The 12,639-nt window shown below is 41.1% G+C and overlaps 1 protein-coding gene and 1 pseudogene across 1 annotated transcript; both read right to left on the minus strand.

The window, feature by feature from the left end:
• Window positions 1-3,122: 3,122 nt before the first annotated feature.
• LOC6045915 lies at window positions 3,123-4,426 on the minus strand (annotated as a pseudogene).
• Window positions 4,427-8,237: 3,811 nt separating this feature from the next.
• Window positions 8,238-10,143, minus strand: LOC6033027. The gene is made up of 2 exons (XM_001843481.2): window positions 9,197-10,143; window positions 8,238-9,136 (listed from the first exon to the last, which is right to left on the minus strand). Exons 1-2 carry the CDS (start codon window positions 10,034-10,036, stop codon window positions 8,342-8,344), a joined length of 1,635 nt encoding a protein of 544 aa, XP_001843533.2. The 5' UTR covers window positions 10,037-10,143; the 3' UTR covers window positions 8,238-8,341.
• Window positions 10,144-12,639: the final 2,496 nt, after the last annotated feature.

Here is a 12,639-nt window from a genome sequence, read left to right on the forward strand (position 1 = left end):
TTTTCGAGTTTTTAAATTTTATGAATTATTTTTTTTTTAATTTTAAAAGTAGAAATTTTTGAAACTTTTTAAATTTTGAAATTAAATAAAAACTAACTTAATCCACCTACGTGGTTGATGCCTTCCTCACTTTTTACCAACAATGGGTAATATAAGTGGTTTGGACACATATTTCAGCTTTTTTTTAGATCCAGAAAAATACGTACACACATATAACTTGAGTAATCATAACTCGAGACAGGGTTGCCAGATCTTCAATGTTTTGGACTCGTTGGAAAGGTTTTTTGATAACCTAATCAACGATGGGTCGGATGGTGGATCCGGACATAGTTTACATACATTTAAGTGAGATCCGGCTTCCAAAAAGTACATAAATATTACTTAAGTGGCCATATCTCGAGACAGGGTTGCTAGATCTTCAATGTTTTGGACTCGTTGGAAAGGTTTTTTGATAACCTAGCCAACGATGGGTCGGATGGTGGATTCGGACATAGTTTACATACATTTAAGTGGGATCCGGCTTCAAAAAAGTGCATCAATATCACTTATGTGGCCATATCTCGAGACAGGGTTGCCAGATATTCAATGTTTTAGACTCGTTGGAAAGGTTTTTTGATAACCTAACCAACGATGGGTCGGATGGTGAATCCGGACATAGTTTACATACATTTAAGTGAGACTCGTTGGAAAGGTTTTTTGATAACCTAACCAACGATGGGTCGGATGGTGGATCCGGACATAGTTTACATACATTTAAGTGAGATCCGGCTTCCAAAAAGTACATAAATATTACTTAAGTGGCCATATCTCGAGACAGGGTTGCCAGATCTTCAATGTTTTAGACTCGTTGGAAAGGTTTTTTGATAACCTAACCAACGATGGGTCGGATGGTGGATCCGAACAAAGTTTACATACATTTAAGTGAGATCCGGCTTCCAAGAAGTATATAAATATTACTTAAGTGGCCATATCTCGAGACAGGGTTGCCAGATCTTCAATGTTTTGGACTCGTTGGAAAGGTTTTTTGATAACCTAACCAACGATGGGTCGGATAGTGGATCCGGACATCGTTTACATACATTTAAGTGAGATCCGGCATCAAAAAAGTACAAATATATCACTTAAGTGGCCAGATCTCGAGACAGGGTTGCCAGATATTAAATGTTTTGGACTCGATGGAAAGATTTTTCGCTTACCTTACCAACGATGGGTCGGATGGTGGATCCGGACATAGTTTACATACATTTAAGTGAGTTCCGGATTCCAAAAAGTACATAAATATTACTTAAGTGACCATATCTCGAGACAGGGTTGCCAGATCTTCAATGTTTTGGACTCGTTGGAAAGGTTTTTTGATAACCTAACCAACGATGGGTTGGATGATGGATCCGGACATAGTTTTCATGCATATAAGTGAGATCCGGATAAATGTGAAAACACATTTTGCCTTCCTCACGTTACTGAGGAAAGGCTATAAAATCACTAGAAAAATGAACTTCTCAATTAGACCTCCTAGACCCACCTTCATGTATACCTATCGACTCAGAATCAAATTCTGAGCAAATGTCTGTGTGTGTGGTGGGATGTTGATCAAAAAATTGTCACTCGATTATCTCAACATTGGCTGAACCGATTTTGTCCGTTTTGGCGTCATTCGATCCGTCTTGGGGTCCCATAAGTCGCTATCAAAAATTATGCAGCTTAGTTAAGTACTTCAAAAGTTATGCTTAAAAAATGATTTTAACAAAAGTCCGGAAGATTGTAAAAAGGGTGGTTTTTGTAAGAATACCCATCATGCTATACATTTTCAAAAAGGTATTTAAAAGACCTTTCCAACGCGTCTAAGACATTGAAGATCTGACAATTCTATCAAAAGTTATAAGCACTTAAGTGTTATTTATACGATTTTGGAGGCCGGATCTCAGATATGTTGATGAAAACGTTGTCCGGATCTCTCATGCGACATATCGTTGGATAGATAATCAAAAGACCTTTCTAATGCGTCGAAGACATTGAAGATCTAACAACCCTATCAAAAGTTATAAGCACTTAAGTGTTATTTACGCCCTTTTTGCATTTTGGATAGCACCCTTTAAATGTGAGGAAGGCGCCAACCACCTAAGGGTGGATTAAGTAACGTTTTTATATATAACTTTTGAACTACTTATCGAAACTTCAAACAATTCAATAGCGATGTATGGGACCCTAAACCAAGTCGAATGCAACCGGTTTGATCAAAATCGTTCTAGCCAGTGCTGAGAAAACTTGGCAAGAATTTTGAACACATACATACATACACACACACACACACACAGACATTTGTTCAGTTTTCGATTCTGAGTCGATAGGTATACATGAATATAGGTCTACGAGCTGTTTTTCAAAAGTTCAATTTTCGAGCAGGATTATAGCCTTACCTCAGTGAGGAAGGCAAAAATCTACAAAAATCTATCTTAAAAATGGAAAAAAAAATAAATTCAGTTTTTTTAGTTTTAAAATATGATAATTTGTCCCAAGGCAATATGCTTAATATTCGTTCCGGTTTCCTCCGTTAATTTGACCACCTTGCATCTCGAGTTCTGGCCAAACTTCTGGTGCCAATCCATGAAGATCTGCTCGGCCAGCGCGTTCCTCGAGACCAAATGAACAACCCGGATTCTGCTGTAACATGGGGACGGCCGACGGGAACCGGTCCGGGTACAGCTCTTCGAAGCGTGGCTCGCGCAGGGCACTTGTCGGCAGCAGCTGCTAATCGAGCAGCTTCATCGGTGGAAGGTTTTTCTCAGGTAGAAGAATCAGGTGGCGAAACGAAATCGTAAGTTGCGTCTCAGCGACAATCCACCGGTCGGAAACGATGCGCAGGAAGTACTGCGGTGGCAACGGTACAAACTCTCTGTAATAGGGGACACTGCGGATGCGAGGTTTCGAGCGACAGCACACGGGCCGGGTGATCTTATCACCGTTCGGGATCGTTTTCCGTGGGGGACGACCTATCGGACGATTTCAGCGTGGGGTACTTTTGGGGGCAATTAAACTGGGCTGGTAGATCTGAAACCAGCTGGGCACCGGGAGGCGGGTTCGAGCAGTGCACTTGCGCGGCGAGCACTAGCGAGGCCGGGTGATTAATCACTGGCGGAGATCACAACACACGGCCGAGCAGGGAGTAATCCTGCTTCTTGTCCTAGGGCATCCCAGTAACAGGAGACGCAGTCCAGCAGCTTGAAGGCACAAACGCGACGCTCGTTCTTGGCCCCGACTTCGGCCTTGGAATCCGCCAGGACCACGTCGGACACTTCAAACAGATTAAGGGGAAGGGGAATTTTGCGGTTCGCGGCCAGGGTTTTGAGCAGTCCGGGGATGAGCGAGGTTCGCACGACTTGATACTCGAGGGTTTTCGGGTTGGCGATGTGAACGGCCGGGATTTTCTCGATATCTCGGTTCAGCTAGCCGGCGATGTCGTCCCGCGAGCACAGTGTGAGGGTCAGGCCTTCAGTAAATCCGGCTTGGGAGATTTGTTCACGGAGTTGCTTGGTCAGTTTGTTCAGGGGGCATTGGCGGGCGATGTGCATTGTGGCCGGAAGAGTCTTCGGGATGCGGTTGTAGCCGTACGCGCCAACGTCCTCGATGTCACACGTGCAGCATGTCGTGCCGAGTTGGCGGGATGAGCACTTCCAGCTGGTTGGAGGCGTTTTGCGTGGTTGGAAAAAGGCGGTTCAGCATTTTGGCCAGTGCTTCGGCACTTTCGTCGATGCCGATGTAGACGTTGGCCTTTGCCATCAAAATGGTTTCCTTGCGGAAGGCTAGTTCCGGGTATTGAACCAGGGTGGTGCTGATCTTCGAGTGGTCCCCGTTGATGATCGGCGGCAACGAGAGAACAACTCCGTTCGCGTCGTAAACTACCGGATAAACCGGCGAGTCTCGGATGATCGGAAAATAAGCCTTCAGCTGGGCGTGTGTCGAATGATAACTCCATCAACCTGGTTCAACAGAACAAACTTAATGTCCTTCGGCGCTTTGGCATCGTGCGTAAATGGTCCCTTCAGCGTGTCCAAGTCGTGCGTCCCAATCGGCCGTCACCGCAAATGGCCGAATCTGCTTGGTGGCCTCCGTAACGATCAGCTTCTGCGGGAGACCCTTCGCCGATGCAACCTTCTTAAACTCTGGGAACTCCTTCTTCACTTGCAGCCCCTGGACCAGTTCCTACTGGCACAGCAGATCGTACCGGTTGGTCGGAATATTGATCCGGTAAATCACATTCTCCGACGCATCCTTGGCCGCATCCACCCGTCCTGATCATCTGCTTCTCGGTCGTGACCTCGTCCAGCTCGAGAGCAAACTCAAAACACAGCTTCTGAAAAGAGGAAAAAAAAAACAACAACAACAACAGCAGTAAACATAAACAAATCCTACCGTACAGTACCACCATACGGTATAGAAATAAAAAAATATTTTTTTCTGTTTTAAGGGAAATTTCACGATAATATATTAAGAAAAAAATATTGAACTATAGTTATGTAAGTTCTGCAAACTTTACCATAGTTAAGCTTGATTTTTTTTTGAAAAATGAAGAATTTGATTAAACTTATTTAAAACCAATGTTACTACCCTGTACGGTAACTGTTTACGTCACAGTGGTGCAATCTATCGGTTAAAATTTAGTTCATCGAATGTACCATCAGAGGGATATAGCGTAAATCATATGCGAACCTGGCGGCAGTTTGGTGAAACACCGCGTCAGGTGTTCCATTAACCTGGGATTCGCTCAAAAATTCCGACAGATGGCGCAAAGCATCGAAGAATGACGATTCAAATTTTCGCTGTTCGGTTACATAGGAATGCAAACTTAAAATTGAATTTACAGCTCTTAGAACAACTTTTGAGAAAAAATTCAAGTAGTACGAGTGTAAACTTTTTGCCCTCTATTGAGGTTTTGCAGCGCGACTGTGTTTCAAATGTAGGTGGCGCCAAAATGGGGTTACTTGCCAAAAATCGTATTCCTTTCTGCTGGATTGAAGAACAAAATCGCTTATTTCTCATGATTCCCTGCATCAATCCTAATGAAACTGGTTGCAAAAGACGAGAAAAACTTTTTGCTTTAAAATTATGAACATCAATTTTTGGGCGCGCAAAAATTTGTGAACTTTTTATTCAAAAAACATGTTTTGGAACACGAAAAAATAAGTTTGCCCGTATATATCAATGAAATAAACAGTTATATAGTTTATAACAGATGTGTTAACGTATATTCAACCATTTTTATTGATTTTTGACAGACTTTCTTGGCAAATAGTCCAAATTACTATATTTCTCTAAATTTACAGTTTTCTCATAGAAAAATCAAACAAATATTGTAAAGTTGTACACCAAATTGTTGGAAATAATTTTTCTCATCCGAATCCGACATAAGTTTTATAAAAATGTTGATTTTGAAGGTAAAAACACATTTTTACAAAAAAATCATAGGTTTACGCTACTTGCTCATAGGTGGTGACATGTGTCTTTTAGCTTTGCTGCAAATTCTCTATAAATTAACGCAATAAAAAATGAAAAAAAATAATTTTGAAAAAATAATATTGTTTAAAATGATAGAGCATCAAAAGTTAACAAAGTATCAGCTCGAATTTTTGCTCAAAAGTTGTTTTGAACGCTGGAATTTAACAAAACAGAATTCGCATAGGGTAGGGTAGTCATCAATGAGACACTTTTGGTTTTCAACTTTCAACGATTTTTCTAATTTTTTCATCAGCATGTTTTAATGAGCTTTTTGTTGCATTTCCTTTCTTTTAGTGTGTTCTAACATTGACCAAAATATGAGATTGATCCGACGTCTACAGCCAGAGTTATTCAACTGTCTCATTGTAGACGCACTTGGCAGGAACAATGAGACAGCTGGGGAACAATGAGACACTCAACAAAAATCAATACTTTTCCAGTAAAATATCATGTTTTTGTATTGTTCCATTGCAGGTAACTTGCCTTGAACATTTTAGAGCAATTTTGCCAACATGAAACTTTAACTAACAAAAGTTATATTAAAAAGTATTTAAATTTTGTAAAATCCAGATATTTATACTAAATAACATTGTATGTTTTGTTAAATGAAGTTAAAACTCTATAAATATGCCAAAAATCACTTTCAATTCATGTTTTGAAAGATTTACATGGATTTTGAAATGTTTAATGAAGAAAAATCAAAGTGTCTCATTGTTACCCATGCGCTAAAATGAGTGGGGAACAATGAGACAGCCCTGGATTCTGGGTATATTCTAAATTTTGGCCAAACCTAATGAAAGGACATTGTAGCCCAACTCAATACCTATGGAACGTCGAAAGAAATTTGAAGAAATATAAGTTTTGGTGTTAATGGCAGCCTTCGAGCGAAAAAGTAATTTTAGTCCATAATTTACTTTACACCCCAGAATCAAACATTTATGAATAACTTTTCAAGGGAGCTTCCATAACCAAAGCCACTATAATGACAGACGGTGTATCCAGTAGACACACCTTTCCCCCAAATATGAGCCTGATTGGTTGAAACTACGACTTGAGAGAGCCATTTTATCATTGTTCCCCGTGTCTCATTGACGACTACTCTACCCTACATAACCTCAAAGGGCGGAAATTTCAATCGACATTCTTCGCTCTGTTCTGCTACTCAACACTAGGTGTCACATGTCGTTTGGCTCTTGAACGGCAATTATGAAATTCAAGATGGCGGCCAAAATGGCAGTGGTAAAATATTGAAAATGTATTTTATAATTTAATTGACAATCAACTATTCAAATTTGACTTAAATGAGGTCAAATCGATGTCGTCGTGCTATCTTGTTTTAATGTTTGACCATGAATTAACAAAAACGTAAGCACGCAATGCAAACAATAACAAACACGTTTTGTTTGGCTGACAATTATGTGCACTGTCCCGAAGTTTGGTTTAAGTTGGTTGCTGGAGTCCTGAGTCATGATTACAAATGTTTACGGTAGCCTAACTTGTACGTGCGTCAAACGCGTTCTAACCTGAAATCCCTTTGGCCAGTTGTCGCACTTACATCAATTTTCAGGGAGTGACAAGATTGAAACTATTTTCATATGTGAAGTGACAAAAATGCACGGAGTTCGGAGTTTTGAATATCTCAGGATTGAAATCGAATTTTGAGGATCTGTAAAGGTCAAAAGATGAGGCATCATGAGCTGCACAAAATTTCGTTAGCACAACGAAAAAGTCCGGTTCAGATTTATATTTTCGAAAAATGTATTTTTCTTTGCAATTAAAAAAGTAATTTAAGGTCCCACCAAATCGATTTTTTCCTCCTGGCTGAATTTTTCCGAAAATTGATATATCTTTATCCCGATTACATTTAGAACCTCCATATTGACTCATTTTGTTGAAAAATGTTTTACGAAGCTAATGAGACCAAAATTGTTGAGATTGATCATATCGTCGCCGTAGTGCTAACTTGGCGTACGTGCATTTTGGGCCAAATTGAGTTAAGAACGCCATTTTGTGTAGCTTACAATGCCTCACCTTTTGACCTTCACAGATCCCCGAAATTCGATATCAATCCTGAGATAAGGCTATTGGCATATGATCCGGAGTCGAAATCTATCGACCACTTGCTTGTTACGGTGGTAGGCCCACGGACCTAAACTTCTGGAAGTTCTTGATGACCTAATATATCTTAACAAATCTACATAGATTCCGTTTCAGAATTCGAATTGAATTGACATCAATTTAGGTTGCGCGACATTTTTTGAAAGCTGAAAAAATCTTACAATTTTTTCTTTTGTTAACACTTGTAGTCCCAACGGGGTCAAAAAAGTTGGAAATGTAACTTCACCGGCTCTTAGAAACCTTGAAAAAAAGTTTGAAATGCCTTTTTTCATTTGTAACTTAGGGTAGACGCATCTGTTTTGGATCTACCTTGTTGTAGGTGATTCTTGCATCGGTTGAGTTTTCGCCGAGTTACAGCCAGATGAAGTTGCATTTCCAACTTTTTTGACTCCCTTGGCGCTTCGCGTAAGTTTTGACCCCGTTGGTGCTACAAGTGTTAATGTGACAGCCCCTGGAAATTTAATTTATGTGGGAAATCAGTTTTTCTCATTGTTACATAAATATGATAAAAAATTAGTCTTTGTTACATGTTTCAACAAAGTTTCATCCAAACAAAAAATCAATCTTATGGTTATACTTTGCTTAACAATCCGCAAAAAAACACTTTATTAATAATTCATGTTATTTCTCATTAATTCAGTTTAATCGTGTTTGAAATACTTCCTTTTTTCAAATACGATCCTCTAACAACTTCAAACGATCATCCCTCAACCTCACTCAACCATTCAACTTAAAACTCGTCAAAATCATCGTACCAATCGAGCCCGTGCTCTCCCGGCAACCGCGGAACCATCTCGATCTCCACCCCCGGCAGGGCCTTCGCAAACTCGCGATCGCGATACTTTTCGGTGATCTCCCCGCTCGCAATGCTGAACTCCAGCCGCTTCAGGCCACGGCCATATTTCTTCAGATAGCCGAGCGCGGTTTCACTTAGATCGTTCCGCGGGTGGGTCAACGTGAGCAGGCGCAACCGGGGTAGGTTCTTGGTTATGAAAAGTACGTCTGCGTCTGCGAGGGTTACGTTTTCGACGATCACCGTAGATAGGTTGGGCGCACGGTGGACAAGGGCCGCGATCGTTCCGGGTGCCAGCTCGCACGATCGTAGGTACAGGGTGGTTAGACGGGGCCAGTGGTTCTGGGTGGAATCGTCGGCGGACAATTTGCCTACTTTGGAGGAGTGATTGCTGAGTTTGAGATATTCCAGCGATCGCAGCTCTCCAATGGTTTCGACGAGCTCGGTTATGTTGGGCTGTCGGCAGTACTCCAGAGTGAGCCGTTGGACGTTGGGCGATTGCTGGAAGAACAGGGCGAGTCTTGCCTTCAGGATGTTGTAACCGGTCAGGTGCAGCGTCTTCAACTTTGGGCTTCGGTTGTAACTTAGGTCGATGATCTGAGAATCGCCGAGGGACAGCTTCAAGTGTTCCAGATGGCGAGTATTTCTGAAGAACCGTGGAAGGTCGGCATTGCGTGTGCCGATCTGGACGCAACGCAGCTTCGACTGGGTGTCCGTCAGTCGGTCCAGCATCTGCGGAGGAAAATAAAAAGGTTCATGGTTGAGACCAAACGATCAGCGTTCAGAACTTACACTTGGTTCCAAGTAAGTCTCGTGATTACACTTGAACTGCTCAAGATTTCGCTGCCGTCGTAGGAAACGAGCAAGGGTACGATCGTCAATGATTTCCCAGTTTTGCAGAGAAATTGCCGTCAGTTGTAGACCTTTTATCAAACCGATTTCGTCCAGCAGTTCCGGTGAAGTCTGGATCAGTCGAAGGGTCAGCTTTTTCAACGAGTCCTTCCGGCTTCTTATCAAAGGCAGCAGCGTCTGGAAGAGCTGGTCTCTAACCTTCCACTTTCCGTCAAATTTCAGCACCCGCAAGCTAGGTGCCAACTGCCCAAACAGGTTCAGGAAGCGATCATCCTGAATGTGAAGATCAAGTTTCTCAAGTTGATCGAGCCTGAACGAAGCCCACGTCGGAGTGTGGTAGGCCATGGTGTTAGAAGAACTCTCATCCAGCGAAAAACTCTTCAAATTAGGCGTCTTTCGCAACACCTGCAGCACAGTTTGCGCCGAAAGGGTGCACTCCTTAAACCTAACCTTCTGAAGCGTCGCTCCAAACTTATCCCAAAATGGCCCGATCACCTCCAGCGGATTGTCGGTGGTCCGTACGAAGCTGACTCCGCCCAAGCTCTTGAACAGCAGCACCTGATCCAGTAGGCCACGCTCCTTGCCGAATCGCTCTAGTAGTCGCTGGCCGATGATAAGTTCGAGCTGCTTCATCAGCATCGCACTGTCGCGGACGACGGCATTCCAGCGGAGGCACGTGAGTCGTGCCGTGCCCAGATCGCTGACCGGCAAGTGTCGGAAGATGTGCACCAGTACTTCGGGGGGTAGTTCCGGCATGGGATTTTCGGCGGTCGAAACCATGGTTTTGGGTTCGACGTGGAAGGAATTTAGAAAACGCGATCGATCTGGTCAAGAAACTGTATGGCACTGAACAGTAGAGCAAGCCGTATCTTTTGTTTGTAAAAGAATTATGCTGACGATCGCTGTTTAATGTAGTTGATCATTGAATCTGAGTGTTCTCCCAAGTGAGAGTTAACGTTCAGGTCAGCTCTAGAGAAGATTTCTCGCGTTAGTTTGCGATACGACGTAACAGCCATCACGACACTTTTTTTGATTTTTTCTCTAAGTAAAATGAAATTTTCATTGTTTTCATTAAAGATAATGTAATGAACAGATAACAATTTAAAGCATTTGAGTAATAGGGTCCTAAAGCCCTATGTAATTTTTTATGTACAACGGTAAAAACACGATTTTAAACCATAGAGTTATCTACGTGCGCATGTATTGCATGTACGTTCACGAAAAAAGTGAGGTTAAATTTTGTACCGGCCAGCAAAACAAATGGTGTGCTAGTGTGTGTGAGATCGGGCTTAGATAGCTCTATAGAGTTATCTAAGCCCGATCTCACGCACACTAGCGTATTATTTGTTGTTGCTGGCGGGTACAAATTTTAACCTCAATCTTTTTCGTGTACGTACACGCAATCCAGGTTTTTAAGCGAGAATGGCGTTCGAAAGGTGAACGCCCGAAATGTCAAAATCACGCAGTGGTACCAACATTACGAAAAAAGTGTGCCATGGCATGACAGCCACATTTTTTTTCTAATGTTGGTGCTACTGCGCGATTTTGACATTTCGAACGTTCACCATTTGAACGCCATCTTCGCTTAAAAACCTGGATACATGCGCGCGTAGATAACTCTTTTTCTGATTACAGTTTGTCTAGACGCACTTTACGCCCAGCAAAACTGGCAGTGTTGCAAGCGCAAAACATACGTTGCCAGTGCCAATTTACTTTGCATCGGCCAGTCTGTTTCCCCTGAACAGTCTGTATTTCCGATCACTGTTTTTTCATGTTAGCATAGCATAGCATAGCATTGGTGTCTACCCGTAGCTGCTACTTCGTTGTTGACCAGGACCCCCTAACATTGCTCCGTGGACCGCAGATGAAAAGTAGGAACCAATCATCACCCCTTCGCAATTTTCAAAGGTCCCTATCGTGCTGATCAATACCGACGCCGGCCACGACCAGAGGTAAGACACGGGGAAGTGGATGGGAATGTTAGCCGATACTTGAGTGATGGGACCGCTAAATCAGCTGCGTCTTCGACAAAGTACAGTATGTAAAAAAAGTATTTACACCCCTTGGGCACTATGCACATTTTGTGATGAAACATGTAAACAATTTAATGTTGACATAAACCTAGTACTACGTTTTGTTCAGAAACTCATGCCGAACATTTTGCTGCAAAAAGCTCATGAAAAGATGTTTTCTATAAAAAGTTATATAACAAATACTATTACAAAAATAAAAAAGGTGCAAAAAAAGTTTGTACACCTTTCGAAAAATTAACATAAATAAAGTTATTTGTTGACAAATCACCATAAATCCAGTCTTCCAACTCCAAATAGGCATCCTTGACCGATTAAAAAAATAATTTGGATTGAATATAAAGTTTACTAACTACTTAGTATAAAAGTTTATATAACTCTGGAAATTCTATATAAAACTTATCTAAACTTAATTTAGCAAACTTTCAATTCAACTAAATGGCAATATATTACCAAAGAATTGCTAAATAAACATTTTGGAGTGGGTATAACACCGTTTTGGGGGTATTTGTATCGATAGAATAGATTTTTCGTTGGAATTTCGTACCAACCCGGAATTACGTCGTTGGAAAATCCGCTGGCATCCGAACCGGTCCACGATTCACAACTCAACCTATGTGGAATCGGAAAGGGCATAAAATTTCCGATCTTTTGATACCCAGACATCTAGGTTTTCTATAAAACCCACGTTTTTAAATACCTAGGCAAAAACGTTGTTATGGTTTCGTTTGAGCAATCTGCCAAAAATGTATGGAATTTCGTAATTTTTTGTTCTCGTGGATCAAACTTACTTTTTGCCCAGGTATTTAAAAACGTAGGTTTTATAGAAAACCTAGATGTATGGGTATCAAAAGATCGGAAATTTTATGCCCTTTCCGATGCCACATAGGTTAACTTGTGAATTGTGGACCGGTTTGGATGCCGGCGGATTTTTCGACGACGTAATTCCGGGTTGGTACGAAATTCCAACGAAAAATCTATTCTAGCGATACAAAGACCCCAAAACGGTGTTTACCCACTCCAAAATGTTTAAGCAATTCTATCGTAATATATTGACATTTAGTTAAATTGAAAGTTTGCAAAATTAAGTTTAGATAAGTTTTATATAGAATTTCCAGAGTTATATAAACTTTTATACTAAGTAATTAGTAAACTTTATATACAATCCAAATTATTTTTAATCAGTCAGGATGCATATTTGGAGTTGGGAGACTGGATTTATGGTGATTTGTCAACAAATAACTTTATTTATGTTAATTTTTCGAAAGGTGTACAAACTTTTTTGCACCTTTGTAATAGTATTTGTTATATAACTTTTATAGAAAACATATTTTCATGAGCTTTTTGCAGCAA

Source organism: Culex quinquefasciatus, chromosome 3 (genome assembly GCF_015732765.1).
Source record: "Culex quinquefasciatus strain JHB chromosome 3, VPISU_Cqui_1.0_pri_paternal, whole genome shotgun sequence".
In the NCBI taxonomy this organism is placed as follows: Eukaryota; Metazoa; Arthropoda; class Insecta; order Diptera; family Culicidae; genus Culex; species Culex quinquefasciatus.